A 26,255-nucleotide genomic window follows, 5' to 3' on the forward strand; every position below is an offset into this window, starting at 1 on the left:
ACATCAATTGCTGCTTCTGAGATCAGCCTAGTTACGGTTTCATTCATTACCTCTATGTTGTCTTTATCTTCCTTTTCTAAAGCTGCATATTTGTTTGCAAGCACGAGCCTGAATTGGTCTGCTTTTACTCTTACGGCCTCTAGGTTGGCCTGTTTCGTCATGACTAATTTCACTCTTTCTCTCTTCAAATTGAGAAAAATCCTAGATCTCACTAACCTATGGTCACTAGACTTTACCCTACCTAATACTTCTGCATCCTGCACTATGCTTGGATCGGCAGAGAGTATGAAATCTATTTCATTCCTTGTTTCTCCATTAGGGCTTTGTCCATTAGAACATTGGACATACTGCCACGCAAAAAGGTTTATCGTGCGCAAATAAATATATGCTCACCGGCAGGTGCGAGTAGCGAGGGCGTGAGCGATCGGTGGGCAGCCATCTTCTATTCTTTTTGGAACGGGGCAGCTGTCTGTGGCTATTCAGAAAAATTTTCAGTTTTGTTCAGCATATTAATGCATTTTTTTTCTTTAACACGTCACTTTGACGTGGTGAGTTTTCGCGGTTTTGTGAAGTCGCGTGACCGACACTCGAAGTGGGTGTAGCCAGAAAACATTGGACCAATAGCAGAGGGCTAATGGTGAAAAGGCGTCGAATCAGGAATGATTATTTTTTATTTGTGTGGTTTAATCATGCATAATCAGTGTGTAGGCGTTATATCAGATGGGGAGCTATCATGGTTTTCGTGACGTCGCGTGACAGACAGGCGAAGTTGGGAGTGGCCCGAAAATGTTTTGACCAATCGTGCAGGCTGATTGCAGAAATTGGAAACAAGAGTCTGGAATCATTTTACGTTATAGCGCCCCTGTTCTTACAGCACTGTTACTGTTTCGGCCTGCACCTGTGACAAAACCATCTTTATATTCGAAGTAAGACTGTAAATGAATTTCTTCTATCATTTGTGTCACAGTCCGTACATGGTCCTTCAGTGCTAATGCCATTTTTTGCATACGACAAGTACAATTTATCTTGTTGCTCCAATGAAGGGCTAATGTTGTATGCAGCACAAACACGCCTGATAGTGTTTCGATGAGGAAATTTCAACGTTGATGTGCTTTGCATGAACTTGTAGGCGTGAGGCGATACTGTAAACATAACATTAGCAAACACAAGCAATTGGACTGGATACCTCACTCTATTACTCAAGATAAGCTCAACTTGCTGCCTGAGAAACTTTATCACTTCTGCTTGCCAATCAGATGGAAACTGCGATGAGGACAATTCTTCCAATAGTGCCAGTATGCGGCACAAAAGCAGCTAAACATTTCCCTCATCATTTTCTGAACATTTCACAATTTCCTCTAGGCGGTCAAGTATATCTCGCAGTTGTCTGATGTCTGAGATTGAAACAGGGAACACGATGGTGCCTACCTTTTCGATCCGTGTCTCCCTAAAGTACACTTTCAGAGAGAGGTCGGCACTCATTACCACAGCACAACGCACTACTGACGCATATTGAGGCGCAAGGTTCAAGAAATTAACTTTGTTTGTCATTACCACTTTGCTCCAGAAGTCTCCCACCAAAAACTTGTTTGTGTGACACAAGAGGTCTTCGAAAGAAGAGATGGCGCTTTCCTTTTCTTCTCGCTGAGTTACGAGTGTCTGTTGCACTGCCTCCTGCAATGCTTTGGCCTCCAAACGAGCACATTTTTCTTCTGGGGCTTTGCGGTCCGAGCTTTTGTCTTGAGAAAGGCATGTTGGGCCACCAGGAAAAATGCTTCGCGTAGTCCCCGGCTTTAGACGCTTCAGCTTGAGTGGAACTTCAACCACCTTGCCGGTGTCCATGTAGCTCGTTGATGTGATGAAGCCACTCAGGTGAAAGTGCTTCTCGCGTAGCTGAAATCCGACGGAATTTTGCATCACGTTAACGACATAAATACCGGGCAGTCCTCACAATTATGCAGCAGAAATATTCCTTTTAAACGCGCGGCGCGCAGGCGCAGACGACCCAAGCCTCCGCCAGTATGGTGGCGCCATCTAGTTAAAGTGCCTGCAACCGCCGCGCGCAGGCGCAGACGACCAGATGCGATTCAGACGAGGCGCGCAATCAACACTGTCCCGATGTTAGATCAGCGCCACGTATGCTGGGTACCTCTTCGGTACACGTTATGACGTCTGCTTGCAAGGTACGAACCGCTACTGAAGAAGCGAATTGTAGAGCTACGTGCGCGGCTACAACCAGGCATCATCGGGCTCAGCAGACTGCTGCACAGAGAGCATTACAAGCCGCAGCTCGCCGTCGACGCCGGGCGGACAGTTCAGATCGTTCTCATGAAAATCGAGGCGAAGACAGTTTTCCGCGAAGACCCTGTTGTGCGCGGTGCCGAAATTGTAGCTACTCTTGCGCCGCTCAACCAGCTTACGCTGTGACTGTGCTGCGTGTGCCGCGCAAGCCTGTAACTTTTTATATAGAAACGTTGCGAGGAGAGAAGGTCGCAAAGACTTCCGACGCTGCTCGACGAGCGTCCAGTTCTGATCTGGTCGAAAACCTCCCAGCCGCCGCCAAAGGCACCAGCAACAGTCACGGACGCCGCATGTCGCTGCGAACGCGGGGAAAACCAACACCACCTAGTACCTTACCTCAATCCGCCGCCGATATCACTGTAGTGACGTCAGGCTGTTAAGAGGAGGAAGCGGGATCGCCTTCTCTCTTCTAGGTGGTGTTGCACGCGAGGCACCGGCAACAGTCACCAATGCCGCGCGCGTTCGGTGCGAACGCGGGCAAAACGCCGACGGCCTCAAGAACAGTTTTGCGCGTTGCTGGTGCTGCTTTATGTCCAAGTTTATACAGCTGATAAAACTACTATCCTTTCTCCGTATTTCTATCGAAATTTAAGGTTCGCCTGTCGGGTGAAACTGTGACATTTTTTTATCTCAATAAAAAGGTGGCGCTGATCTCCGTCCACTGGGCCAAAAACACTTGTCAAGCATCGGATTCACACCGGTGATGCCAACCCCTTACACCGACGTCCCTATCGTGTGTCCTTCGCTGAGCGCAAAGTTATACAGAAAGAAGTGGACAAAATGCTTGCCCGTGATATCATCGTATCTTCTTCTAATGGGCATCTCCTGTCGTGCTCGTTAGAAAGAATGACAATAGCTGGCGCTTCTGTATCGACTACCGGAATCTTAACCAAGTAACAAAAAAGGACGTGTACCCCTTCCCTCAGATAGATGACGCCCTTGAGTGTCTCAGTGGTTCCCAGTTTTTTTCTTCATATACCTTCGTTCCGGGTATTGGCGGATTGCAGTTGACAACATGGATCGTGAAACGACGGCGTTTATTACACCAGATGGGCTGTATCAGTTTAAGGTGATGCCATTCGGGCATGCAATGCTCACGCTACATTCGAACGAATGATGGACGTCCTCGTTCACGGCTTAAAGTGGTCAATCTGCTTGTCCTTCCTCGATGATGTCATTGTCTTTTAAGGCGAAAGCCTTTAATGGCTCATACTCATGGCGTTCGACCGTTCGTCCGTGCGTGCCCTGGAGCGGTGCCAGCTGTTGCCTCTCCTCACACTCTCAGAAATCACGTGATGGCACAGCGGGGCGCGCGGCAACGCTCCTTCGTCAGACGCCTCGTTGCAGCAGACACACGATGCGATTTTGCGTACGATCCGTCGTACGACGCGCCGCATCGGCCACCGCACTCAACGAGTTCTCAACGTATTCTGCTGCATGCGGCGGCGCCGCCGCCGCATGCGACCAACCTGTTGGATATAGTCGTACGACTGCCCGATCGGTCAGACGGCCGCGGGCAATGACAGCGCCCCCAGCGTGTACGTCATGGTAACGTGGTAGAACCGGCGAGGCGGGGCCGGCGAGCAAGCGTTCCGATCGTCCCGGTGCTTTTTTTTAGGGGCGAAGCTCCTTAGTGTTTGGGTCTGTCCCTCCTCTGTAGTATGTAGTAGTAGTGGTAGTAGTAGTAGTCGTCGTCGTCGTAGTAGGTAGCCACGTCTACATTTATGAAAAAAAAAAAATTCCGAAAGTTGTGTCCGTAGCGTGGAATCGAACCAGGGACCTCTCGCTTCCGAACGCGCGGCGCTAACCATGCATTCTGCATGATCAAAACATACATCACTACGCCACGAAGCGCACATGGACGCACGCACCACGATGACAATAAATACCCAACATTAACGAAAGACTGCGCGTTTCTAACGCGTTTGTGCTAGCGCGTTACGGCCCGTGTAAGAAGCTGGTGTAAGACGCTGTGGCCCCTCCGCCTTACGCTCGTATTCATAAACGCTGATGGCGTCGGCAAACGCGGTGCACGTTCCGGCATGTGTAAACGGCTGCGTTAGAGGCTATGGCCTCTCCCCCTTACTAGAGAGTACTGCACGTTTCTAACGCGTTTGTGCTAGCGTCCCCTTAAGCGGGAGATGGTGCAATTATAACGAAGGGCGCTGTTATAAAACAGGAATGACGTCACATGTGGCGCGTGGCATTGGTGGAAGTCAATCGTTCGATTTAGTGCGGCGAGACTGGGCGAATTACCCGGAAGATTCACGGTTTACCGATGATTCCCTCCGGAGCTTCGCCCACTCATCACATTCACCCCGTGGATATCAGTTGTTTTTTCCTGGTCGAGACGCTGGCCTCTTTGCCGCTGACGGCGTCACAAAAATCCGGTACACTTTGTTTCTGGCACGAACTCAAAATTGTGCATGTTATAAAACGTTGCGCGAAGTAGCAAATCGTTGACGTGGTATCGATTCGGAAGCGGTCAGCGCAGACACCGCAGCAGTCGTCTCTGCGAAGCGGCTCGCCTGACGTGTTTTCTCATCGCTACCAACGGCGTCAGATAAACTAATTGTATTGCCACTTATGAGCGACATAAATGTTCAGACGTTGATTGTGCTGACGAATATGGGCACTTTATAACGAGCTGCGGACGGATCGCAAATTCGCAAGGGCTCTCGACTCCGGATCCGACGGCCAGCGAGCTAGGCCTATATACCATCTCCCAGCGATCGCAAGCTCACCTGGCTTGATCGTTCGCTTCCGTCCGCGCCGATAAAATCAAATGTATTGCAATTTAAGCGCAACATAACTGTGTACACGTTGTGCTGACCAACGTAGGAGCTTTTTTACGAGCTACGAGCGGTCGTGTCGCAAGCGACACCAGTGTCGGATTCGACGGCCCAGCGAGGTAGGCCTGGCAGCTCCTAGCCATCGGCGGCTGTCGACGGAGCCCACACTGCGGACGCGGCCTTGCGAAAACACGTCTACAGTGCTCGCACAGACATGTTTTTATTGTGATCGTTTGTGCGAAACTAGAGAACTGTGCAAAGACGTTTGTTTTCACTTTGCGAAGTTCCGAGTATTACGAGCGTCCACGCAGAGCCGCCGGTTGTGGGCGGAGCTACGCATCACACGTCGTTCGTACCATGTGTCCCGAATCGTCGTATGCGGCAAGTCGGACTCCGACGCGTCGTACGACGGATCGCGCGGAAAATCGCACCGTGTGTCTCGCGCTTAAATCGGATGGCTCCCAAGCGGCACGGTGATGTTTCCACGGCAAGCGGTTCGGAGAAGCGCCCCAAGAATGTGGATTCCCCCGATACCAAACGCCACTGGCTAGACATGGCATAGTCAGTCGAATGGCCACAGGCTTTCGCCAAACACAATTTGGAATTTACAAAGTGTCCTCCAAATTGTTTCACCGACTTTTGACACACACATCGAGCCACTCTCGACATTCTTTCAGTGTTCCGCAAGGCCAGTCTTCAGCTCAATTCGACGAAATGTCACTTCGGCCGCCGGCAACTTACTGGGCTCGGACACGTCGTCCACTCTTCTGGGGTGCGTCTCGATCCGGTGAAAATTCGCGCAGTCAACGATTTTCCTGTGCCTACCTGCGCAAACGACGTTCGAAGCTTCATAGGCCTCTGCTGCTACTTTCGCAGATTCGTGCGAAATTTTGCTGACATCGCGCGCCCTCTAACAGAACTTCTCAAGAAAGACGCGACTTTTGTTTGGGGTCGCGAACAAGCTATTGCATTTGTTGAGCTGATGATAAAACTCACGTCGCCACCGATTCTCGGCCACTTTGACATGTCCGCTCCAACGGAAGTTCGCACAGACGCCAGCTGCCACGGTATCGGCGCTGTTGTGGCACAACGACAGCATGGTTGCGACCGTGTCATTGCATACTCTAGCGGTCTGCTGTCTCCAGACAAACGCAATTACTCGATCACCGAACATAAATGCCTCGCCCTCGTTTGGGCTGTGGGTGCATTTTGCCCCTATCTGTGTGGACGGCCTTTCACGGTTATCACCGATCACCACGCTCTATGCTGGCTTTCGTCCTTAAAAGATGCAGCTGGACGTCTCGGTCGGTGGGCTCTATCGCTCCAAGAGTACTCTTACAGATTGGCGTATAAGACAGGCCGACTCCATGAGGACACTGATTGCTTGTCACGTCATCGAGTAGACCCACCAGACCTTCCTGAGACCGGTGAGTCAACATGCGTCCTCGCGCTTACCGTGTTTGGTGAGATCGCCAATCAGCAACAACGTGACCCTTACCTGAGAGACATCAAGCCTGACGGACCTCACAAGTTCCCCCTCCCTGCGTATGTTTGGGCTGCAAGATGACATATTGTACCGGTATAACATGCACCTTGATGGACCTGAACTGCTGTTGGTTGTTCCCAAGCATATTCGTGAGACTGTACTCGCAGAGTTGCATGATGTTCCTACCACTGGTCATCTGGGAGTCTCAAAGACATTGGACCGTGTTTGGCGTCGTTTATTTTGGCCCTGTATTTAGCGATCCGTGTGCCGTTACTTCGCCTCCCGTATATCTTGTCAGCACCACCCAAACCAGCAGCTCTACCAGTTGGCCGTCTTCAGCCCATTGAAATACCATCTGAGCCATTCTTTCGGGTTGCTCTAGATCTCCTTGGCCCTTTTCCCCATCGCTTAGTGGGAACAAGTGGATAGCAGTTGCTACTGACTACACCGCCCGGTACGCGATCACGCGGGCTCTCTCTACCAGTTGTGGAACCGACGTTGCTGACTTCCTTCTGGAAGCTGTGATACTTCACCATGGCGTTCCCCGACAACTCCTTACAGACCGGGGCCGCTACTTTCTCTCACAGGTTGTCCAGGACATCTTGCACACCTGCGCTACAAAGCACATGTTTACACTTGTGCTTGTACGTCTCTACTGACCACTGTGACTAGGATGCCGCTCTGCCGTTCGTCACTTTCGCCTACAATACGTCTCGCGATGATTCTGCTGGTTTCTCTGCAGTTTTTCTCTTGTATGGACGAGACCTTATACTACTGTTTGAGACGATCCTCCCAGCCGTTCTCGATACAATGCCAGAATATGCCCCTGATGCCGTATCTAGAGCTGCAGAGGAACGTGAGATCGCACGCCTGCGTCTGACCACTTCCCAGCAAAAGCAACGACGCATATATGACGCTCGTCACCACAATGCCCCACTTTAACCCTGGTGACATCGTGCTTCTTTGGAAATCAGCTCGGCGAGTTGGTCTTTGTGATAAGCTGATTTCGCCCTATTCTGGCCCGTACCATGTCCTGCGTCAAGTGACAGTCGTGACCTAGGAAATACAACCTCTCGATGCCTGCACAACGCGATCCTCCTCTGATATCGTTAAAAAAATTATGGGGTTTTACGTGCCAAAACCAGTTCTGATTATGAGGCACGCCGTAGTGGGGCACTCCGGAAATTTAGACCACCTGGGGTTCTTTAACGTGCACCTAAATCTAAGTACACGGGTGTTTTCGCATTTCGCCCCCATCGAAATGCGGCCGCCGTGGCCTCTGATATCGTTCACGTCGCTCGACTGAAGCGTTATCACTCGAACCTACCGAGCGCCGGGACAGCGCCTTCGGCGCCAGGGATCATCCTACGAGGTGCTGCAGCAGCGAACGATGATTACAGGACTGACGAAGACGATGATCGCCGATAGTCGCGCGCACGGGCTTCATCTTGTATACCTGTTTTCTGGCAGTTGTACATATATATTGCAAACAAATTGCCAAGCATATTTTCTCCCCGTAGCAATATATTTAACCCGGGACAACTTTATACTAAAATACTAATCGAGGGCCCGATTGACGACAACGTTCTTACGCTGAAACTGTTCCTACAAGCAGGTGTCAGCCAATCGTGGTGTTGGACATATCATTAGCAAAGGGGGCTGGCCAATGGCAAGCAGCACTTCCGAACGAAAAGATTTGTGAATTCGACCCCAAGTTCTTTCCAGCTGTGCACTAGCAATTCGGAACTAAAACGTTTCAATTGAAGTTTTAGTAACTGTTAAATCGAGTGTATATTGAAATGCATAAAAACTCATAGAAAAAAACAAAAAATAAAAAAAAACGTCAGAATGTGAACAAGCATTTTCCCCCTCAAGGGTTGACTTTTCTGAACTAGACCAGACAAACCAAAGGACAAGTTCACCGATATTTTACTTGCATGTGCGCATTTTTCTCGAGTGTCATTACAGCTCTGAACCAGTGAAGTAATACGAATCATACATTGGAAGCTCAATGTGCAAAAAAAAAAATGCTGCGTGCAGATTTCACAGCCGCGGGCTACACGAAGCCTGTGCCGCTCGTGGGAGAGGCGAGCTCGCTGACGCTGCCGCTGGTGCTACAATATCTCACGCCGGGCTTCGTGTCCGCCATGGGGCTGGGCGCTGTCTCGGCGGCGGTCATGTCCTCGTCAGACTCTTCCATCCTCAGTGCGGCTTCCATGTTTGCCTGGAACATCTACAGGCTCACCTTGAGACAGCAGGTCAGAAGCAGCAAGCTGTTCAGCACAATGCGTTGGCGGGCTAGTTGGTGCGAATCCATAATTACTTTGTTTAGCGCAAAATAAAGGACACAAGAAAGACGACAGGACAAGGCGATTTGTCCTGTCGTCTTTCTTGTGTCCGTTATATTGCGCTAAACAAAGTAATTATGGTGCTGCAAGCTGCGCGCCCTCTGTACCGCCAACCTACGGCTTAGTGAACTCATTCATGCTTTTACTCAAGGCTGCTGATTGTATTTTATGCGAGTTATTGTTCATCGGACGGGTTGGTTATAGACCAATTTCACGCCAATCCTGTGGGCGCCGCCATGTTTGATCACGTGGTAACGCAATTAAACGCATCCATTCCTTGCCTCAGCTGCCTCCGTGGTTACAATGGACGTACATGATGACAGTGCGGCTCAGAAAAGATCTGTATTGGTGGATATTGTAGGCGGTGAATGGGGGGATGACCCGAAGCTTTGGGCACCGCTTCAGAGGACATGTAAGCACTTTCGGAACTCATTACGCCGTGTTCAAACAGCGCGAGCAGCGTATACGGTGCTTGTACTAAAAGCGAGGCTAGAAATGTATTGTAAGCTGTCCAGACTTTCTGCTTATGAATTAAAGCAGGATCAGTGTGTTTTGCTCTTCGTTCCTTAATTATTTTGCAAACACATTGAATCAGCAGCTTCTCATGTAACGTTCCTCGGTGCTGTCTCAGTAACGTGTCTCAGTAACATGATTCAGTAACGTTCCTCGGTGCTGTCACTATCGGATTGTTTGTTTTCTTCCTAATCGCCCGCGGTTGTGCTCAGTTGCGATAGATTTGTTTTTGCAGCCCACAAGGATTGCAACGTAGATATTCTGCACTTTTTTATTAACTTATAGCGAAGGCGTAATATTGTACGCTTACTCGTTTCACCGTCACGAAACGTTCAGCTTCGAACATTCGTGTGCGGTCGCTGTAGTCGCCATCACCCATGCTTACGCATGCTGGTTCAAGTGTACGCCCATTCACTTATTCTTGATAACGTTGGCGATAGAGTGGGCGTAAGTTGGCGTGTGAGCTGGAGTGGTTATGTGTAGGTAACGTACTAGACTATTCCAGGAAGCAGCGCTATTAGCGCCAAGAACGACCTACAGGGGCGCTGCGAGCGCAGCTCGCGTGACGTCAGGGCACGGACTCGCGCCTGTCGTCTGCTGCCGTTCGGGCGCTGTCTGGGCGCCTTCTGCAGTGTTTCCGTTTGTTCGCTGCCGTTCCCTGTGCTTGTGCACTTATGACAGTCATCTCAAATTCATTTTACAACAGCTTAAATTGCGCAAACTTATTCAAAGAGCTTATTGCCTTGTCGACATTATATTTCTCAAGGGCAACGTTGCAGTGCCAGCCAAAGGAGCTCCGACCAGCCCATTGCGTGTTTTTCATGCGCGGATATAGACTTTGCAGAATGAGGGACTAATAAAAAAGCATAAATAGCACGTGACTAACAAAAGCATAAACGCATAAACATAGGACATAAGAATCCTGTTAGGATACCATAGCTACATATGACTGCTACATTTACCTTGATTTTAACCCATTAAAGCGTGTTTCCTTATGACGAGTAGCTCATGATATAATACCAAATTTTTCCTTTCTTCACAGAAACGCTTCGCAATAACACGAGGACCTGACAGTGCAGTTTAGATTCAACCAGCACCACTCATTTCTTTAACTGCTTCTCAAAATTAGGCCGTTCGTCACCGGTTAATTTCAAGTGGCGGTAATTTGAAGTAAAGGTAATTCTGGCTTACAGCTATTTGCATAATATGCAAAGGACTGTACCAATATTTATTCACTGTTCCGTGCTACTCGTTAAACTTACTTTTGCAATTTACTGCTGCTTGTTCCTTGAGGAAAAGACATCACGAATCTGTTTGACGAACTGACACAGGCTGCCCGGCCCAAATTGTTTAGTGAAATATGCTTTTTGGACCGTTTGACTGCAGCTAGAAAGAAGCCGAAGCCTCATTCATTAGAAATATGAGGATAATTGCAGATATCATTATTCCCCTGTGGAGGTCAAAAATTATATGAATTCATTTGAGGCTTGTGGTGTCTTCTCTATGAGGCGGGTATGTGAGGTTCTTTTTTATGTACTCACGAAGAAAATAGTTCTCAGTTTGTGTAGTAAGACAACGCAGGATCGAGACATGGTGAGGCCGACGGCGTTTGAATTTTCCTCTTCAGCGCAGCCTAAGCTGCGCTGTATAGCCTCGAGTATACCTTAGGCATTGCAACTGGCGCTTTAAGAACTGCTTCATCGTTTCAATTCGAAGTTGTAGTGAACTGATGGGTTTCGCGAATAATGCGTGCCTCGCCATAACCTCAGTCGGAAGATTTAGTTGCTTAAGGGCTGTGCGATGATATCGATGAAGGCAACTGAGGTCACTATGACACAATTTTTCGCGTGCAGTTGATAGGCTCTCGATCTTAACCACGAAACTGTTCTTTCAGGTGATTGCTGTAATGGTATTCGTGAAATATATACATACTATACGTGACGCGCCGTCATGTTAATAGCCATGAGCAATGCGTTTTCTGGGTGCCTGTCTCAGAGAACGGTGAAAGTGTTAGCAAACGTTTTCATGCAAAATGCGCCCCTAACTCTTCCTTTTACGCATGAATAGATTAGCCATATTTGACTGGAAAAACTCACCCTAGTAATAAGAATCATCATGAAAGATTCGCTGTGCAGTTTCTTTCTAACACGCATTTAAAATATTGACACCCAATACCAATACCAAGATTTTTCTTCCTTGCAAAATGCAATGTCTCTCATAGTTAAGCACTAAGGGAATGCTAAGTATTTTGCGGAGCATTATACACAATTTCGTGTGTTGAAATTGCAGACATTCTTTTTACGCGAAGTTTATGGACAGATGCATTGCAAAACCATTAGACCCCTTCAATGCTACATAACTTGCGATATCCACGCCGAATATTTTCACGACTCGCGGTTTTGAAGAAGAAACTGCCGTTCAGGCATGGCAGCAGTAAAAAGAAGCTGGCATACACTTCAATAAGTACGGCTCGAGCCACCAATACCCCAAGCATGCACGAAGGGAACGGCGCGCGCAGCAGCCGAGCGAGCGCCGTCCTGGCCGTGGCGCCACTTCAACTTCTCGCCGCTAATACTCCATCTTTCACTTTGTAAGTACTGGCTCTTGGTGATACTACGGGTGGAAGTCATTTCTTTGGAGGTTAGCGATACAACGCTGACGGATCAGTCATTTTTTATACACGAGGAAAGACATGCAACCCGAAGGGCCGGCAACACAGGTAGTCCTTATATAGCAGCGGTCCGTTACATTGGCCAGAAAATTTATTCCATTCCTTAATATGCCAATCACTATTTTTGCAGCAAATGTGTTCATTTGGGAGATTATTAAACCGTATTACTCAACTATAACTTCGCGGGTGTGCCTTTCCTATTTTTAAATTTTTTCGTCACGCAATCGATTATGCTACCTGTCAACATCTTTGCCGATAACGTCACGGGTGAAGGGTGTACGTGTGGCATGCACAATTGGGTCATACCTCGCAGGCGTCGGACAGAGAGGTGATCTGGGTGATGCGCTTATCCATCGTAGGCGTGGGCGCACTAGCCACCTACATGGCGCTCACAGCGGAGTCGGTGTACGCCCTATGGTACCTGTCCTCGGATCTTGTCTACGTCATCCTCTTCCCTCAGCTGCTGTCCGTCGTCTACTTGAAGGCATGAATTCCCATCAATTTGTGCGCTCTTAGCAATATCAGCACCATTCACACCACACCACGTTGGAGAAGTTAACAAAGTTGATTAATTTGCTGTAACGGAATGCAAGCGTTCAAGACGCGGCCGGTGTACAGTTGCTGACGATCGAAGTTTACCTTAGTGATGAAAAAAATTTTTGAGGTGTTTTTTCACCAGCAACGCAAATAAATACAAATTTAAAGCCGTATGTTTTTATTGAACCAACATTATTTGCGCGAATTGTATAATAACCGTTCCTTAGAGAACACTGTGTCTCTATCTTTGTATCTGGTTATTAGTGTTCGCATACGTTTCTTCTACTGAGGTGATGTTTTCATGACTATGTGTGTCCTGCCATACGCGAGTTTTTTTTCTTCGTTTATTGAGCACATTGGCAACGCTGTAGTATTTTTCTGTATCGATTGCACATCATTCCATGTGGTGCAGTTTCGTAATGCAAGCACTGCTGCGCCCGCGGAGGGCATACAGAATTGCAAAATGAATAAGACATCAAATAAAGACAGCCTTGACTACAATATAAACAGGAGATCAAATAGCGTACTTTTTTTTACAACACTAAACGAATCAAAACCATTTCTATACTTACTTCAGTTTCCAGCGTTTTGATTTCTGCTCTTTTCGGGCGCCTGCTGTGCTAAAAAGAGAAAAATCAGTAAGTTTTATCGGCAATGCTACCATGAACTGGGGTGCATGCTGCCGAGACAAGACTACGCAGCGCGATACTATTCTAGCGCCTCAGCATGCGGCGCCCGTCTAGGAAGAAGAAGTTGGCATTCGACCGCGCAGCACGTGCAGAGCGAGAAATAAAAAAAAAATCAGTTTGAAAACTCAGCACTGTCAGGGCTGGATCTTTCTCGTGTAGCTCCGACACTTAATGGTGACCCGATAAAGAACACGCAACCCCAGCCATACCACACGGATCCCGCCGGCTCTTCCACCCAGCCTACCGGTCCTGACGCCCAAGAAGACGCCAGACCTAACAGTGCTGCAGTGGCTGCGATCCAACACGTCAACCTGCCACCATTTTGGCCAAACAACCCCTGCACATGGTTACTGCAGGTCGAGGCGTACTTCCGTCTACGGCAAATCACCAGCCAACAGACCAGGTACTGGCATCTGGTGTCCTCCTTACCTCCGGACGTAGCCGAAGACTTCACAGATATTTTAGCTTCGCCGCACCCGAGCCATCCCTACGACACGTTAAAGGAAGCTATCATTTCCCGCAAGTCCGAGTCTGAACACGGCAGACTCCAACAGCTCATCACGGCCACAGAGCTCGGTGACTGTCGCCCATTCCAGCTCCTGCGACGCATGCGCCAGCTCATTGGCGGGACCTCCGCCCCTCAAGAGGAGAAGCTGTTGCGTGAGTTGTTCCTCCAGCGCTTACCGCAGAGCATGGTTCCGGTCCTCGTCGCTGCAGGAGATGTCCCAGTAGACACGCTCGCTGAAATAGCTGATCGAGTGGCAGACTACTCGCGGGCACATAGCCTCAACGCCGTCACCACGTCGCCACCGGCCACCGTTGCAGACCCCGCGCTCGCGAACATCGAGAACCGTTTGGAAGCCCTTGTCAGAAGTATCGATGACTTCGTACCTGCGCATCGGCGATCGGCATCCAGGTTCCAGTTCCACAGTCGCTCCTCGACGTCTCCACTCTCTCCGGGACTTCAGACAACCGACGCGCCACCGGACGGCTCGTCCTCGACTATGTGCTGGTACCATCGCCGATTTGGGGCCTCTGCTCGCAAGCGCACTCGCCCGTGCTTCTGGTCGGGAAATGAGACGACCGGCCACTGACGGCAGCAAGTGGTACTGGTCGAAAGTCATGCCACCCTTTCTATGTTTCCGATAAGACCACTGGCGCTTGATTCCTCGTCGACACAGGAGCTCAGGTTAGCGTCATACCGGCCTCCTGTGTAGATCGCCTTCCAACGAACAGACCTGCCCACTCCAAGCGATCAACAACTCCGACATTCCCACATACGGCCAACGCTCTCTTACACTTGACCTTGGACTACGCCGTACGTTCCGCTGGATTTTCCTCCTCGCTGACCTCTCGCAAGCTGTTCAAAGCTGACTTCCTCAGTTTTTTCAACCTTGCTGTGGACATGCATGCTCATCGCCTCATCGATCTCAACATGCGCCTATCCTTCAACGGTATACTCTGCACTTCCTCGTCAACGGGACTTCGAGCTCTCACACCCGCTTCGCCATATGCAAAAATACTCGCTGACTTCCCCAACATCACGAAGCCGCACACCAGAGAGTCACCGGTGAAGCATTCCGTCACTCACCACATTGTGACCACTGGACTTCCCGTTTTTACACGGCCTCGTCGACTATCTGGAGAACGCCTCACCATCGCCCGCCGTGAGTTTGAGCCCATGCTTGAACTTGGCATTGTGCGGCCTTCCTCCAGCAACTGGGCATCGCCACTCCACATGGTGCCGAAGAAAGATCCTGGCGACTGGAGACCATGTGGGGATTATCGCGCTATCAATGCCCACACCTTACCAGACCGCTACCCACTTCCTCACATACATGACTTCACATCAAATTTGGCTGGGTGCACGATCTTCTCTAAGATTGACTTAGTGAAGGCTTATCATCAGATTCCTGTAGAACCCGCTGACATTCCAAAGACGGCCTCACCACCCCATTTGGTCTGTTCGAATATGTAAGGATGCCTTTTGGACTGCGCAATGCAGGACAGACTTTTCAGCGCACTATCAACGAGGTCACGCGAGGTCTCGATTTCGTATTTGCCTACCTTGATGACCTCCTGGTCGCAAGCTCATCGGGCCCTGAGCATGAAGACCACCTGCGCACCCTGTTTCACCGTCTGGATGATTATGGCCTCGTCATTAATGCCAATCAGTGCGTCTTCGGCGTCGCTACAATCGAGTTCTTAGGCCAGCTTGTCACTCCACAGGGTATCCAACCGCTCCCCAGCAAAGTGAAGGCTATCCAAGACTTTCCACCCCCGACATCAATGAAACCACTCCGAGAATTCCTGGGCCTACTAAACTTCTATCGCTGCTTTCTTCCTAAGTGTGCCACTTTCCTAAAGCCCTTGACCGATCTCATCATCATCATCAGCCTATATTTATGTCCACTGCAGGACGAAGGCCTCTCCCTGCGATCTCCAATTACCCCTGTCTTGCGCTAGCGTATTCCAACTTGCGCCTGCGAATTTTCTAACCTCATCATCCCACCTGACTTTCTGCCGTCCTCGACTGCGCTTCCCTTCTCTTGGTATCCATTCTGTAACCCTAATGGTCCACCGGTTATCCATCCTACGCATTACATGGCCTGCCCAGCTCCATTTCTTCCGCTTAATGTCAACTAGAATATCGTCTACCCCCGTTTGTTCTCTGATCCACACCGCTCTCTTCCTGTCTCTTAACGTTACTCCTAAGATTTTTCGTTCCATTGCTCTTTGTGCGGTCCTTAACTTGTTCTCGAGCTTCTTTGTTAACCTCCAAGTTTCTGCCCCGTATGTTAGCACCGGTAGAATGCAATGATTGTACACTTTTCTTTTCAACGACAGTGGTAAGCTCCCAGTCAGGATTTGGCAATGCCTGCCGTATGCACTCCAACCTAATTTTATTTTCCGACAATTGACCGATCTATTAGCCATAAAAAAAGACCCGGCTGCGCTACTGGAATGGACCGAAGACGCCGCATCTGCTTTCGCCACTGCCAAAAAGGCTCTGGCAGACGCCACCAGGCTCATACATCCCGTTCCTGATGCCCCAATTCGTCTCATCACCGATGCATCGAGTGTGGCAGTTGGCGCTGTTCTCGAGCAGCACGCATCAGGTTGGCAGCCCCTTGGTTTTTTCTCGCAAAAGCTCAAACCACCAGAAGTAAAATACAGTACATTTGCGCTAGAACTCCTTGCGGTGTACCTCGCCATCAAACATTTCCGCCATTTACTGGAGGGCCGGGACTTTTATGTCGTTACAGACCACAAGCACCAGAAGTTTGCCTTCCATCGCAATCAGGGCAATTACACTGCAAGGGAGATCCCTCAACTATGCTTTCAAAATGCCGCCACTGATGCACTCTCAAGCATTGATGCCTTGTCGACCCAGCCACCACTAGACATGAAAGAGCTAGTAGCTGCCCAGAGCAACGATCCTGAGCTGCATAGTCTTCGCTCTTTATCCACGTCTCTATCTTTCACGGAGTGCCTGCTTCCATTTTCTACCTGATTAATAACGTGCGAAACGTCTACTGGCGTTCCTCGGCCCTTCGTGCCCACCGCTTTTCGTCGTGCAATTTTTGATCAATTGCACGACATGAGCCATCCGGGTTTTCGTGCGACCCAGAAGCTAGTCACATCTCATTTCCTTTGGCCAAGCATCAATGCTGACGTCCGACGCTGGGCGCGAACCTCCCTTCAGTGCCAGCGTGTTAAAATTCGCCGTCACACGGTCACGGCACCATGCCCCTTTCGGCCTCCCGACGCAAGGTTTTCCCACATCCATCTCGACATCGTCGGCCCTCTTCCACCATCACAAGGGGCCTGTTACCTACTGACATGTGTGGATCGCTTCACCACATGAAGCGATCCACAGCTGGAAGCGTTTCCCATTTCCTACATTACAGCACCGACAGTGGCTAAGGCTTTCACAAACGGCTGGGTATCACGCTTTGGATGCCCTTCTGTCGTCACCACCGATCGCGGTCGACAATTTCAATCGGCCCTTTTCACCGCACTTGCCAATATCTTGAGCATTCGACACATCCACACGACTGCCTGCCATCCTTCCGCCAATGGCATGGTCGAACGACTTCATCGACAACTGAAAGCTGCCCTCAATGCTCACCAGCCAAGAGAACGTTGGCTTGATCACCTCCCCTTCGTCCTTCTGGGCATCCGATCAGCATTGAAGACGGATCTCGGCTGCTCATCAGCCGAACTAGTCTATGGCGTGTCCCTGCGCCTTCCAGGGGAATTCCTTGAGCCGTCGTTGTCCCCTTCCTCTCATGATGCTTCCAGGTACATTCGAGAGCTGCGAACCACGTTTCACGACCTTGCTCCTGTAATTCCTGCCGACCGACACCCCCAGTTTGTCTTCGTCAGCCAGGATCTGCATGACTGCAGTCACGTCTTTGTTTGGCGTGACCAAATACGGCCACCACTCACACCGGCCTGTGATGGCCCATTTCGCCTACTCCATCGTACACCTAAGACGTTCACGCTGGACATCAATGGCCGTGATGACGTCGTGGCTGCCAATCGATTAAACCTGCATACATTGCCGCTCTCGTGTCCGCGGAGCTTCCAGCTCCAGTCTGGATGCCCACATCCAAGCACGTTCACTGGACGACTCCTACGGCTCACGCTCTACGGGGAAGGGGGGGGGGGTGAGCCTTGTAGCCCCTTAGCATGCAGCGCCCGTGAAAGAAATTATCATTCGACCGCGCGGAAGGTGCAGAGCGAGAATAAAAAATCAGTTCGGAATCTCAACGCTGTCAGGGCTGGATCTCTCTCTTGTTAGCTCCGACACTATCTTTATGCAGGAAATTATTAACAGCCACAGCGATCCAAAACGCCTTGCATTGTACAAGCGGTAAATCGTAACAAAGTCGTTACAGAAATCTAGCCGCCAACAGTCTGCTGCTGAGTTAGGTGATGAAGATGCATGCACCATAAAAGGTTGCAGATAATGGAACCACATATCGCGGTACGTAGACAACCAAAGACAACTTGCCAATAATTCCTAACACCTACGACCACTTTAATTTTTACATGTTTATACCAACTAAGGCCCCAAGGTTTGCGTGACATGTCGCTGTGGAGTAAGGTTTTCTCGGTTCTTGTATCGTTGGTCCGTTCTTCATTGGAATGTGAAGTTTCTCGGATGATTATCGGCAGTGATGATCAAACGCAGACAGGAAGCGATGTATACCAGATGAACAAAATGTTTATAGGTAAACGCTTATATGTTTACATGGAAGCTAAAGCAAATGAATTAAAACTTGAACAATAGAAGAAGAAGTGTCTCACTCTTCGACTGTCTCAGTGACTGTTAGAGGCCCTGACCTACCATAGGGAGCCTCGCTGATCGATCTCCAATTGTGATTACAGCCCAGATTGTTCTTGAAAGTACATTGTACGGGCGCTTACTGATCTATCAGCAATCAGGATTTCCGTCAATCAGGGACAGGACATCGTTCCGATTAATATAGGCCATTCAGACAATAAATGAGGGCGGCAGCGCCATTGACCCGTCCCCCAGATGAAATTTCGAGTGAGAGTGAAAATTTCGGTAGGCCACAACCCACAGGGATGGATTTCCTCTTAAAAAGTAAAGATACTGGAAAACAAAACCATTTCCTTTTTTTTTCTACAACCACTTTACCCTTTCTTATTCCCACATAGTAAGTCACGGCGTCGGCGAGAAACGCTAGGCCGGCACCATTTATTTTCAGGTCATCTAAAACTTCGGCCTAGCCAGCAAAGCATTCCGGAGACAATGCCGCAACCCCGCGTACATCAGTCCCACACGAGGTTGGTCTTCGGGGACAAATTACGAACGTCAGCGGCTGTCTGCCGGCCTTGTCCGCAAAAATAAGTGTACCAGCTAGGATCTATGGACCTTAAAAATTCGTTGGCCCTTCCACTCGGTGAAGGTGGTTAACCAGCGAAGCTAAAACGTGCGGCCCGGTGTTTATCACTGGGTTAATCCCGAGGGTTCATTAAAGTAGTTCTCAATTTTGAGGTTACACACGCGTTCGGCTGCGACGGAGAGAACGACGTCACTGACGGTATGCCTGCAGTCCGCGGTCGTCTGGAGTTTGCTCGGTGGCGTGGTTAGCAGCATTCACCCGCCATTGCCGCTTGCGATTCTTCGAAATTAAATTGCTTCAAAATTACATCTGTTAGGTAAGATAATGAGTGGCTCATACCCCCTTAAGCAATGGCTCATACCCCCGTAAATGCGGCCTCACCATTACGACGACAGAAGTGAAATTCTACGCTGGAATGATGAGCGGCAACGCAGCCAGCTGTGGAGGAAGACGACGACGATGAACGTGGGAGCAGTGGCACGAGTGCGTGCCGAGCACTAGCACGAGTTGCGCGCACCGCGTCTACTTCTTCATGCATATAAAAGCACGCTTTAGAGAGCGCGTATGATAAAGTGAGAGTGGCTGAATAAAGTCTCACGTACACGCGTGATGCTTAAAGCTCATCACTGAACCGCCATAGTGGCTTCAGGAGCTGGATGCTTCGTTTTATATGGTGGCCTCTTTGAAGGTTTTTTAAATCAGTACAGTCTAGCCAAATATTGCGTAGCACCAAGTGACCTGCTTTGTATTTGTACATGTGCACGTATTGTTGCGAAGACGGTAACAAAGAAAAAAAGTTGTAGTTTCGCCCAAAAGGCAATGCATGGATTGCGATAGCAAAGTAGTGGACAGCTATACAAAGTAAAGATAGTAGTTTTATGGGTCGTATAAACTTGTAAACATAGGCATACGAACTAAATTAACAAGCATGGTATCACGCGCGCACAAGCAAACATGACCGCATCTCACTCGATGACTGCGGAAGCTTGCTGTCAGAACGCCGGAGTGAGTTAGCGCAGCAGCAGCAGCGAGCGAATTGAGCTTCATGCCGGCGATCGCATCAACGCGATGTTGGCCGCGAAAACGCAAGGAGCGCGGACTCGGCCCCCGCCGCAGATGGCTTTGAAGGAACAGCCGCGTGGGTTGGCGCTCGCGGTGCCGAACGCCCCCCTCCCCCCCTGCCGTCGAAGCCTTCCGGCCTGGCGGGAGTGAGGTGTGAGACCGGGCTAGTTGGTATTCCATATTGTCACGTAGTAGTCACGCTGAAGTAAACAATCGTAAAAATGTGCAGGATGAAACTGATTCTTTATTGGGCGATACGACCATTGCAAAACCAGACACGAAACACAAAAAAAAAAGAGGCGACGAGGACAAGGGCGCGGCCCCAGTAAAGCTTGGCCCCTCCACCTCCCTACCCTCCCTCCGGAGCGTTGTGTGCGACTGGAAGACTGCGTTTCCTTCTCGCTTCCCGCCCTTGTATGCGCGATCCGCGATTGCCGGCTCACCGTCGCATGCTTTCACTCGCACATACAGCGTACGGCGCGCGGCAGCGATTTTACCGCCCGTGGACTTTATATGGAGCCTCACAGCGGCGGCGACGACGACGGCGGCGGAAAGTGTCCACATAATTGCTATCGCAAAAATAAAAAAAGCGACAGTGGTTGAATCGGTTAGCGTGGTGGTCTCGCAACGCGGAGGTTGGTGGTTCGAATCTGCGATTCAACCAGCAATTTTATTTTCGCGCGGCTTGCCTTTTTTCACAGAAACACCTTCTCTTATACCCAGTGCCTCATCCTCGCGACCAGCGCGGCCTCTAATTGGTCGCCTCCGCCCTCAGCGTGCCTCTACTCCTCTGCTGGTCACGTGACACGCGTGACACCGTCGAACAGACAGACGGCGAAGGCACTTCGAACAGCTTCGCTGTTAAAATTTCTAATCGGCGTGGGCGATATCGACAAGACTAACACAGAGCGCCGATCGCAAGGCACGCGTGTGTATTTTTATGAAAGCGTGAAAGTTCTTACCGGCGAGTGTACAGCGTAAAGAAATATTAGGTTTTCACGTCATTCTGGGTAGCATTGGGCTTATGGACGTAGTTAGTTTTTGATCACCTGGCTGTAACTAAATTTCACTGTTTCCCGGTCAATAATAGTTTAATTAATGTTCAGCTCCTTAAGAACAGAAGAAAAGCCTGCAAAATAAAGGTCATTACTTTTTCAAGGTTGCAGTGTAAAATTAAACAAATGGACCACGACGGCGCAATTGAGCGCAGGAAAGTACATGAACACGAAATCTCACGCGCCTTTTTTTTTGCGAAGCACTAGTTCAAACCAGTTTTGATAGCTCTCTTAGTCTTTAGAGCGCAGCTCTTCGGCGCTTGTTCCTGCGCTCAACGTCGGCGTTGTAATACCTCGTAACCGAGCGACCGAGCACAGCAACGTTAGATCTCGACAGTAACGTTAGATCGTACTCTGACCAGTCTGAAGAAGTCTATTGAAAATATTCTTTTATTGAGCCCCCATATCCTACAAAAAGTTGAAGAGTAAAAGCTACATAAAAAGGCGGTCTAAGCTTCAACATAAAATATATTTTATACAAAAGTGGATAAACGTTGGCATTGGTGATAAGCAGATACCCACCAACCTAACAGGTTTTCTTTGCTTAAAATTATTTGGCATTCTGATTTTAACGCAACAGAGATAAATACTTGAATCGGAGCAGTGCAATGCTCTGTTATATACTGTGAACGAAAAAAAGCCCTCATCTGCAAGTCCAACATCGTTTAGGCAGTAAAAGCCCAATGCAATTTTCAGGGAACTAAAGTGTGCACTTATATACAATAGGATCACGGCATAACATAGGAAATTGTTTTGATTTAGTGAGCTGCGTCAAGTTCATGTTCTCTTTCACGCAGAAAACTACACTGAACATAATGAGGTCTATACCTAGTTGCGTGCTAAAGCTCTCAGCACCCAGGTCTTTCAAAAACATTTTACTGGTGAATCAACGTTCACTATTCGTACTTAAACTCTGGTACACCTTGAGATTTGCTCTAAACATGTTCCTAGCACCCACCTACCAGCAGGCACTGGGTATCACAGCCGGACTTGCATGTGCCTTTTCACGCTCGGGTTTCCAATAAGTAACCTTCTGTGGTAGTGTAGGGAATTGTACAACGTTTTTTTACACATAGGGAAGATATAGCTGCATTGCGTCACACAGCAAAACTGGCAGAGCCCTTACCATATGTGACTTGACGACGCACGCGCCTCTTTAGCTTCCTGCTTCACATAAGCAGTAGATGAAATATAATTATTTAGTAATAATATGGACTGGGTCTATAAGCAACATCTGAGGCGGTGCTACATTAGGAAAGTTACAGGAGCTGACAACAGAGATAAGATGGACCAAATTTCTACATACAAGCTGTCTCAGAATTGAAGCAATATTTTATTTTAATTGCCTACTACTGGATACCCTTACTCCACATTTGGAGCTCAATTTCCCTACCTGTCCATAATTACACGGCTAGCAAATGATTGAGCAACATGAGGCATTCCAACAAAATTGAAACAAGAACTAGAGACTTGATTTTTAGGCATTTAGAAAGAAAAAACTGAGAGGCACAGGTAAGGCATGACAGGGGGCTAAATAGCCACTATAGGCTGTTCACAAGCAGAATGACTTGGTAAGTCTTCATTGCACTCGGCGGGGTACATAATAGGCTGCATTACGGTCTACCTGCATGTCGCACTGGGCCTGTTGTTTGTACAATTGCCATGATAAAATAATCAGGTAATGCAATTACACTTTTGTTGCTTGCAATGGTGCATCGAAAGGATCAAGCATGCACGTGTAGGTACAATACGCTCATAAAAGAGCTAAATGCTTAATAGAGAAAACTCAAATTTGTGCCTAACCAGTGAAATGGAAAAAACTAAGGAGGTAAAAATGAAAATATTGAATTTTGTCCAGCTGCAAATCTGTCCAAAAGCTGTAAAAAATATTAACACAAGAATCAGCTTGAAGTTGTGCTCAAGATTGTGCCTGTTCATCCTCAGAACAAGGTTAAGCTTCTAGGCTGAATACGAGCGCTCGACATTGAAAAATGTCCGTTGATCATACTTGTACTTCCATACGTCCAATGTCTTCGGGCTCACTGAAATCCTGAAATTATTGGTACTGCGGACAACATCTGTAAGCGGTTTTTTCCAATCGTACCGCGGCAGCTGCAAAAAACAAATGAACGGAATTGCGAAAGACATGAGCCGCTCGAGTTGGCAGTGTTCGTCGTGGAACAGTGGCCACTTTTGCCTAACACACGCCCAGCGTGCCTCCTGCCCGCGAGCAAAGTACAGTTTGCACTGTACCTTTCTCAGTATGGTGTGCTTAGGCACACGCTTCAACAGGCATCAGCAGCCACCTAAGGAAGACGTTTACGATACCATGAGCTCACCTCTGTCCAATCTGATGGCTTGTGCTCTACATTGAACCATAAGGAACACAACACAGTTCACTTCACATGGTTCGACAGTGTATTTGCTAAGAAACGCTCCGCCGGGGCATCATTAATCACAATTATGTATAATAGTCATTTCCATTGATATGATCCTCTTGCGGCCAAGTCCAGGCTATAATATGTGAGAACAGGGTGTGTGTTACAAGCTGTGCACACTACAGAGTAAGGTGCGCGGTACAGTGAAAATAGATTTAGTAATGAGATGTTCAATTTTTATTCAGGAATGCTAACTTGAGTTGTGCTAATCGAGGGCCACATTTAAAAGCTCACTTAACGCTGACTGTGGAAAGAGCATTGCCCGGTCCCACTGCCACGTGTAAGAGTTCGTGCAATAAACAACTTGTGAATATACAAGATACACTCGCAGAATCGAGTCCCATCAATATTTATTTATTCAGTGAGAGCCAGATCTACAAATAATATTTTGCTTCTCGTGCCAAGGTCCACATTAAAAAAATGAAGGCTGCCCAAAATTTATATTCATGACCCAGCGTCATTTGCCTTCACATGTATAACTTTTCAGCCGTTCCCTTAGATTCCCCTCACCGTTAGAAGTACCTACAAAAATGCAGTAACAACTTTTGAAGTACACGGCACGTCTAGAAAGCAGTTTGAAAGGTCGGTTTGATAGAGCTTCTCTATCGGTATGGGCACCGTTCACTGTTCAGATGGCGCTACGACATTTCTTGTTTCGCCCCAGTATTGCCGACGCCGGCCACTAGAGAAGCGATGAAAATGATACGCCATTCCGAACGACAACGGCTTCCTTATCGTCGCTCGTTTGAGAGGTATGCCCTGTACTTTGACGATATCAAGCTCACAATTGTTCCCGCTGCTCATATCGATTGCGAACGCGTGCTATCACATGCAGAGCATGCGCACTTTGATATTTTCACAACTCGGACAGTCTTCTTTCGTGATAAGCGATCGAAAGTATCACGGCGAATGTATACAGCGTCTCACCAGTTTTGCTGGTTTTGACACTGACCGTCCCAAAGCTTCACTTGTAGTGGCACATAGATCGCGTGCAAACTGCAATGCACGGTGCCTATACCTAAGAAAATGCGTTTGGCAACGCTTATGCACGGTTCACCTTGAGCCCACGCACATCTACCAAAACGAGCACTTTTACTGCTTTTTCGCTTAGCAATGCTGAGGCACATAGCATCGCACATTTATATATATCGCGATTTGCATCTCTTGAACACACTTCGTAACAGCAATCACACGAACGCTCGGGCGATTCGGACGTGACGCGGTCACCACACGCATCGCAGCCGGCGGAACAGCTCGCACGCAGTAGCGCATGACGAATGACAGCGATAACAAGGCAATAAAACTTGTCGCTACTGATCGGATCATCCCTTCTGAAACTTGTAGAGGATTGGCGCTCATCAATAACACGAACACGTACTCACTTCGCTGCGATGAACCGCCATACACAGAACACACAATTTACGTGCGACTACCGGACATTTTTTCATTTCGGTGCGCCATCGGCCATACCATGCTGAATACGCCGGTTCTCGTCATTTCGGTGCGCGTTTAACATGTTCCAACAATGCACGTGTGTGTGATAGACTTCTCGTTTGCAATGACACAAGAAGCACGGCACGTGAAAGCACCAAGTCCCCAGCTTCAAATAGTGCTTCTGACGCTCGTGTAACACAACACACTTCCAGCGCTCCGACTGTTTCCGTCGACCATCGAACGCGCTATCTCATTCCGACGGAACCACGGAACTGCTATGGAACAACCGTATAGCACTAGATGTTGCGCACGTCACCAACGCACGCAATGAAGGGCCGGATTCGCTTTGAACTTGACTGGCGTTAACTAGTGTGAATCCAGTTCGCTGCAGCGGCTGTGTCGGGAAGCACAGAAATGTGGCCCGAGTGCCAGCTTTTTTCGCAGTGCGCGGTTGCTTGGAATCCACGTGATGGCCTTCTGCCAATGGAAGCGCGAGCGGCATTTATAAAACAGACTCGCAACTGTGCTGTCTTTGGTAGCATAGAGAGTAGCTCTAGGGTGAAACCAGTGCTATGGTGTTGGGCTGCTCGGGTACGATCTGTTGCGAAGTCCGAGGTCCGAGCGGCCTCGTATACTGTGCATCGGGTGCATGGTAAAGAACCCCAGGGGGTAGAAATTATTCGGGAGCCACCCCACGACGAGGCACTTCGTTATAAGATGGTGGTCTGATCCCATAAATTTTAATATTACAAAAATGAAGTAACAGTAAGGAGTAACTTATAGGGGTATGTAGTGGCACGACTGAGAATCTGGTATCTATAGAGATATCTTGCGGCAAGGGAGAAAATAATAGTTGTGTGTTATATGCAAAAAATAGTATACATTAAAGCCAGGTAATTTATTTTTTATTGCCAATTATATGGCCGTCACCGTCGTCGTGAGAGCCCGTTTTAACCGCGATATAAGAGCCCGTTTTAACCGCGAAGTGGTTTAAGCCGGCGGTTGCGCCGTTAGGTGTACGCCGAAAACCCTCCGCCTGGGAATGACGTC

The 26,255-nt window shown here is 48.8% G+C and overlaps 1 protein-coding gene across 1 annotated transcript in view; it reads left to right on the forward strand.

Moving 5' to 3' along the window:
• The window catches only part of LOC119449216 (high-affinity choline transporter 1), a 174,238-nt gene that overhangs the window by 111,844 nt on the left and 36,139 nt on the right, over positions 1-26,255 (forward strand). Inside the window, exons 8-9 of the mRNA XM_037712396.1 lie at positions 8,620-8,837; positions 12,425-12,595. Of these exons, the coding sequence (XP_037568324.1) occupies positions 8,620-8,837; positions 12,425-12,595 (389 nt within the window). The remainder of the gene's footprint in view (positions 1-8,619; positions 8,838-12,424; positions 12,596-26,255) is intronic.

The sequence above is a fragment of the Dermacentor silvarum genome, chromosome 4 (genome assembly GCF_013339745.2).
Source record: "Dermacentor silvarum isolate Dsil-2018 chromosome 4, BIME_Dsil_1.4, whole genome shotgun sequence".
Lineage (NCBI taxonomy): Eukaryota > Metazoa > Arthropoda > Arachnida > Ixodida > Ixodidae > Dermacentor > Dermacentor silvarum.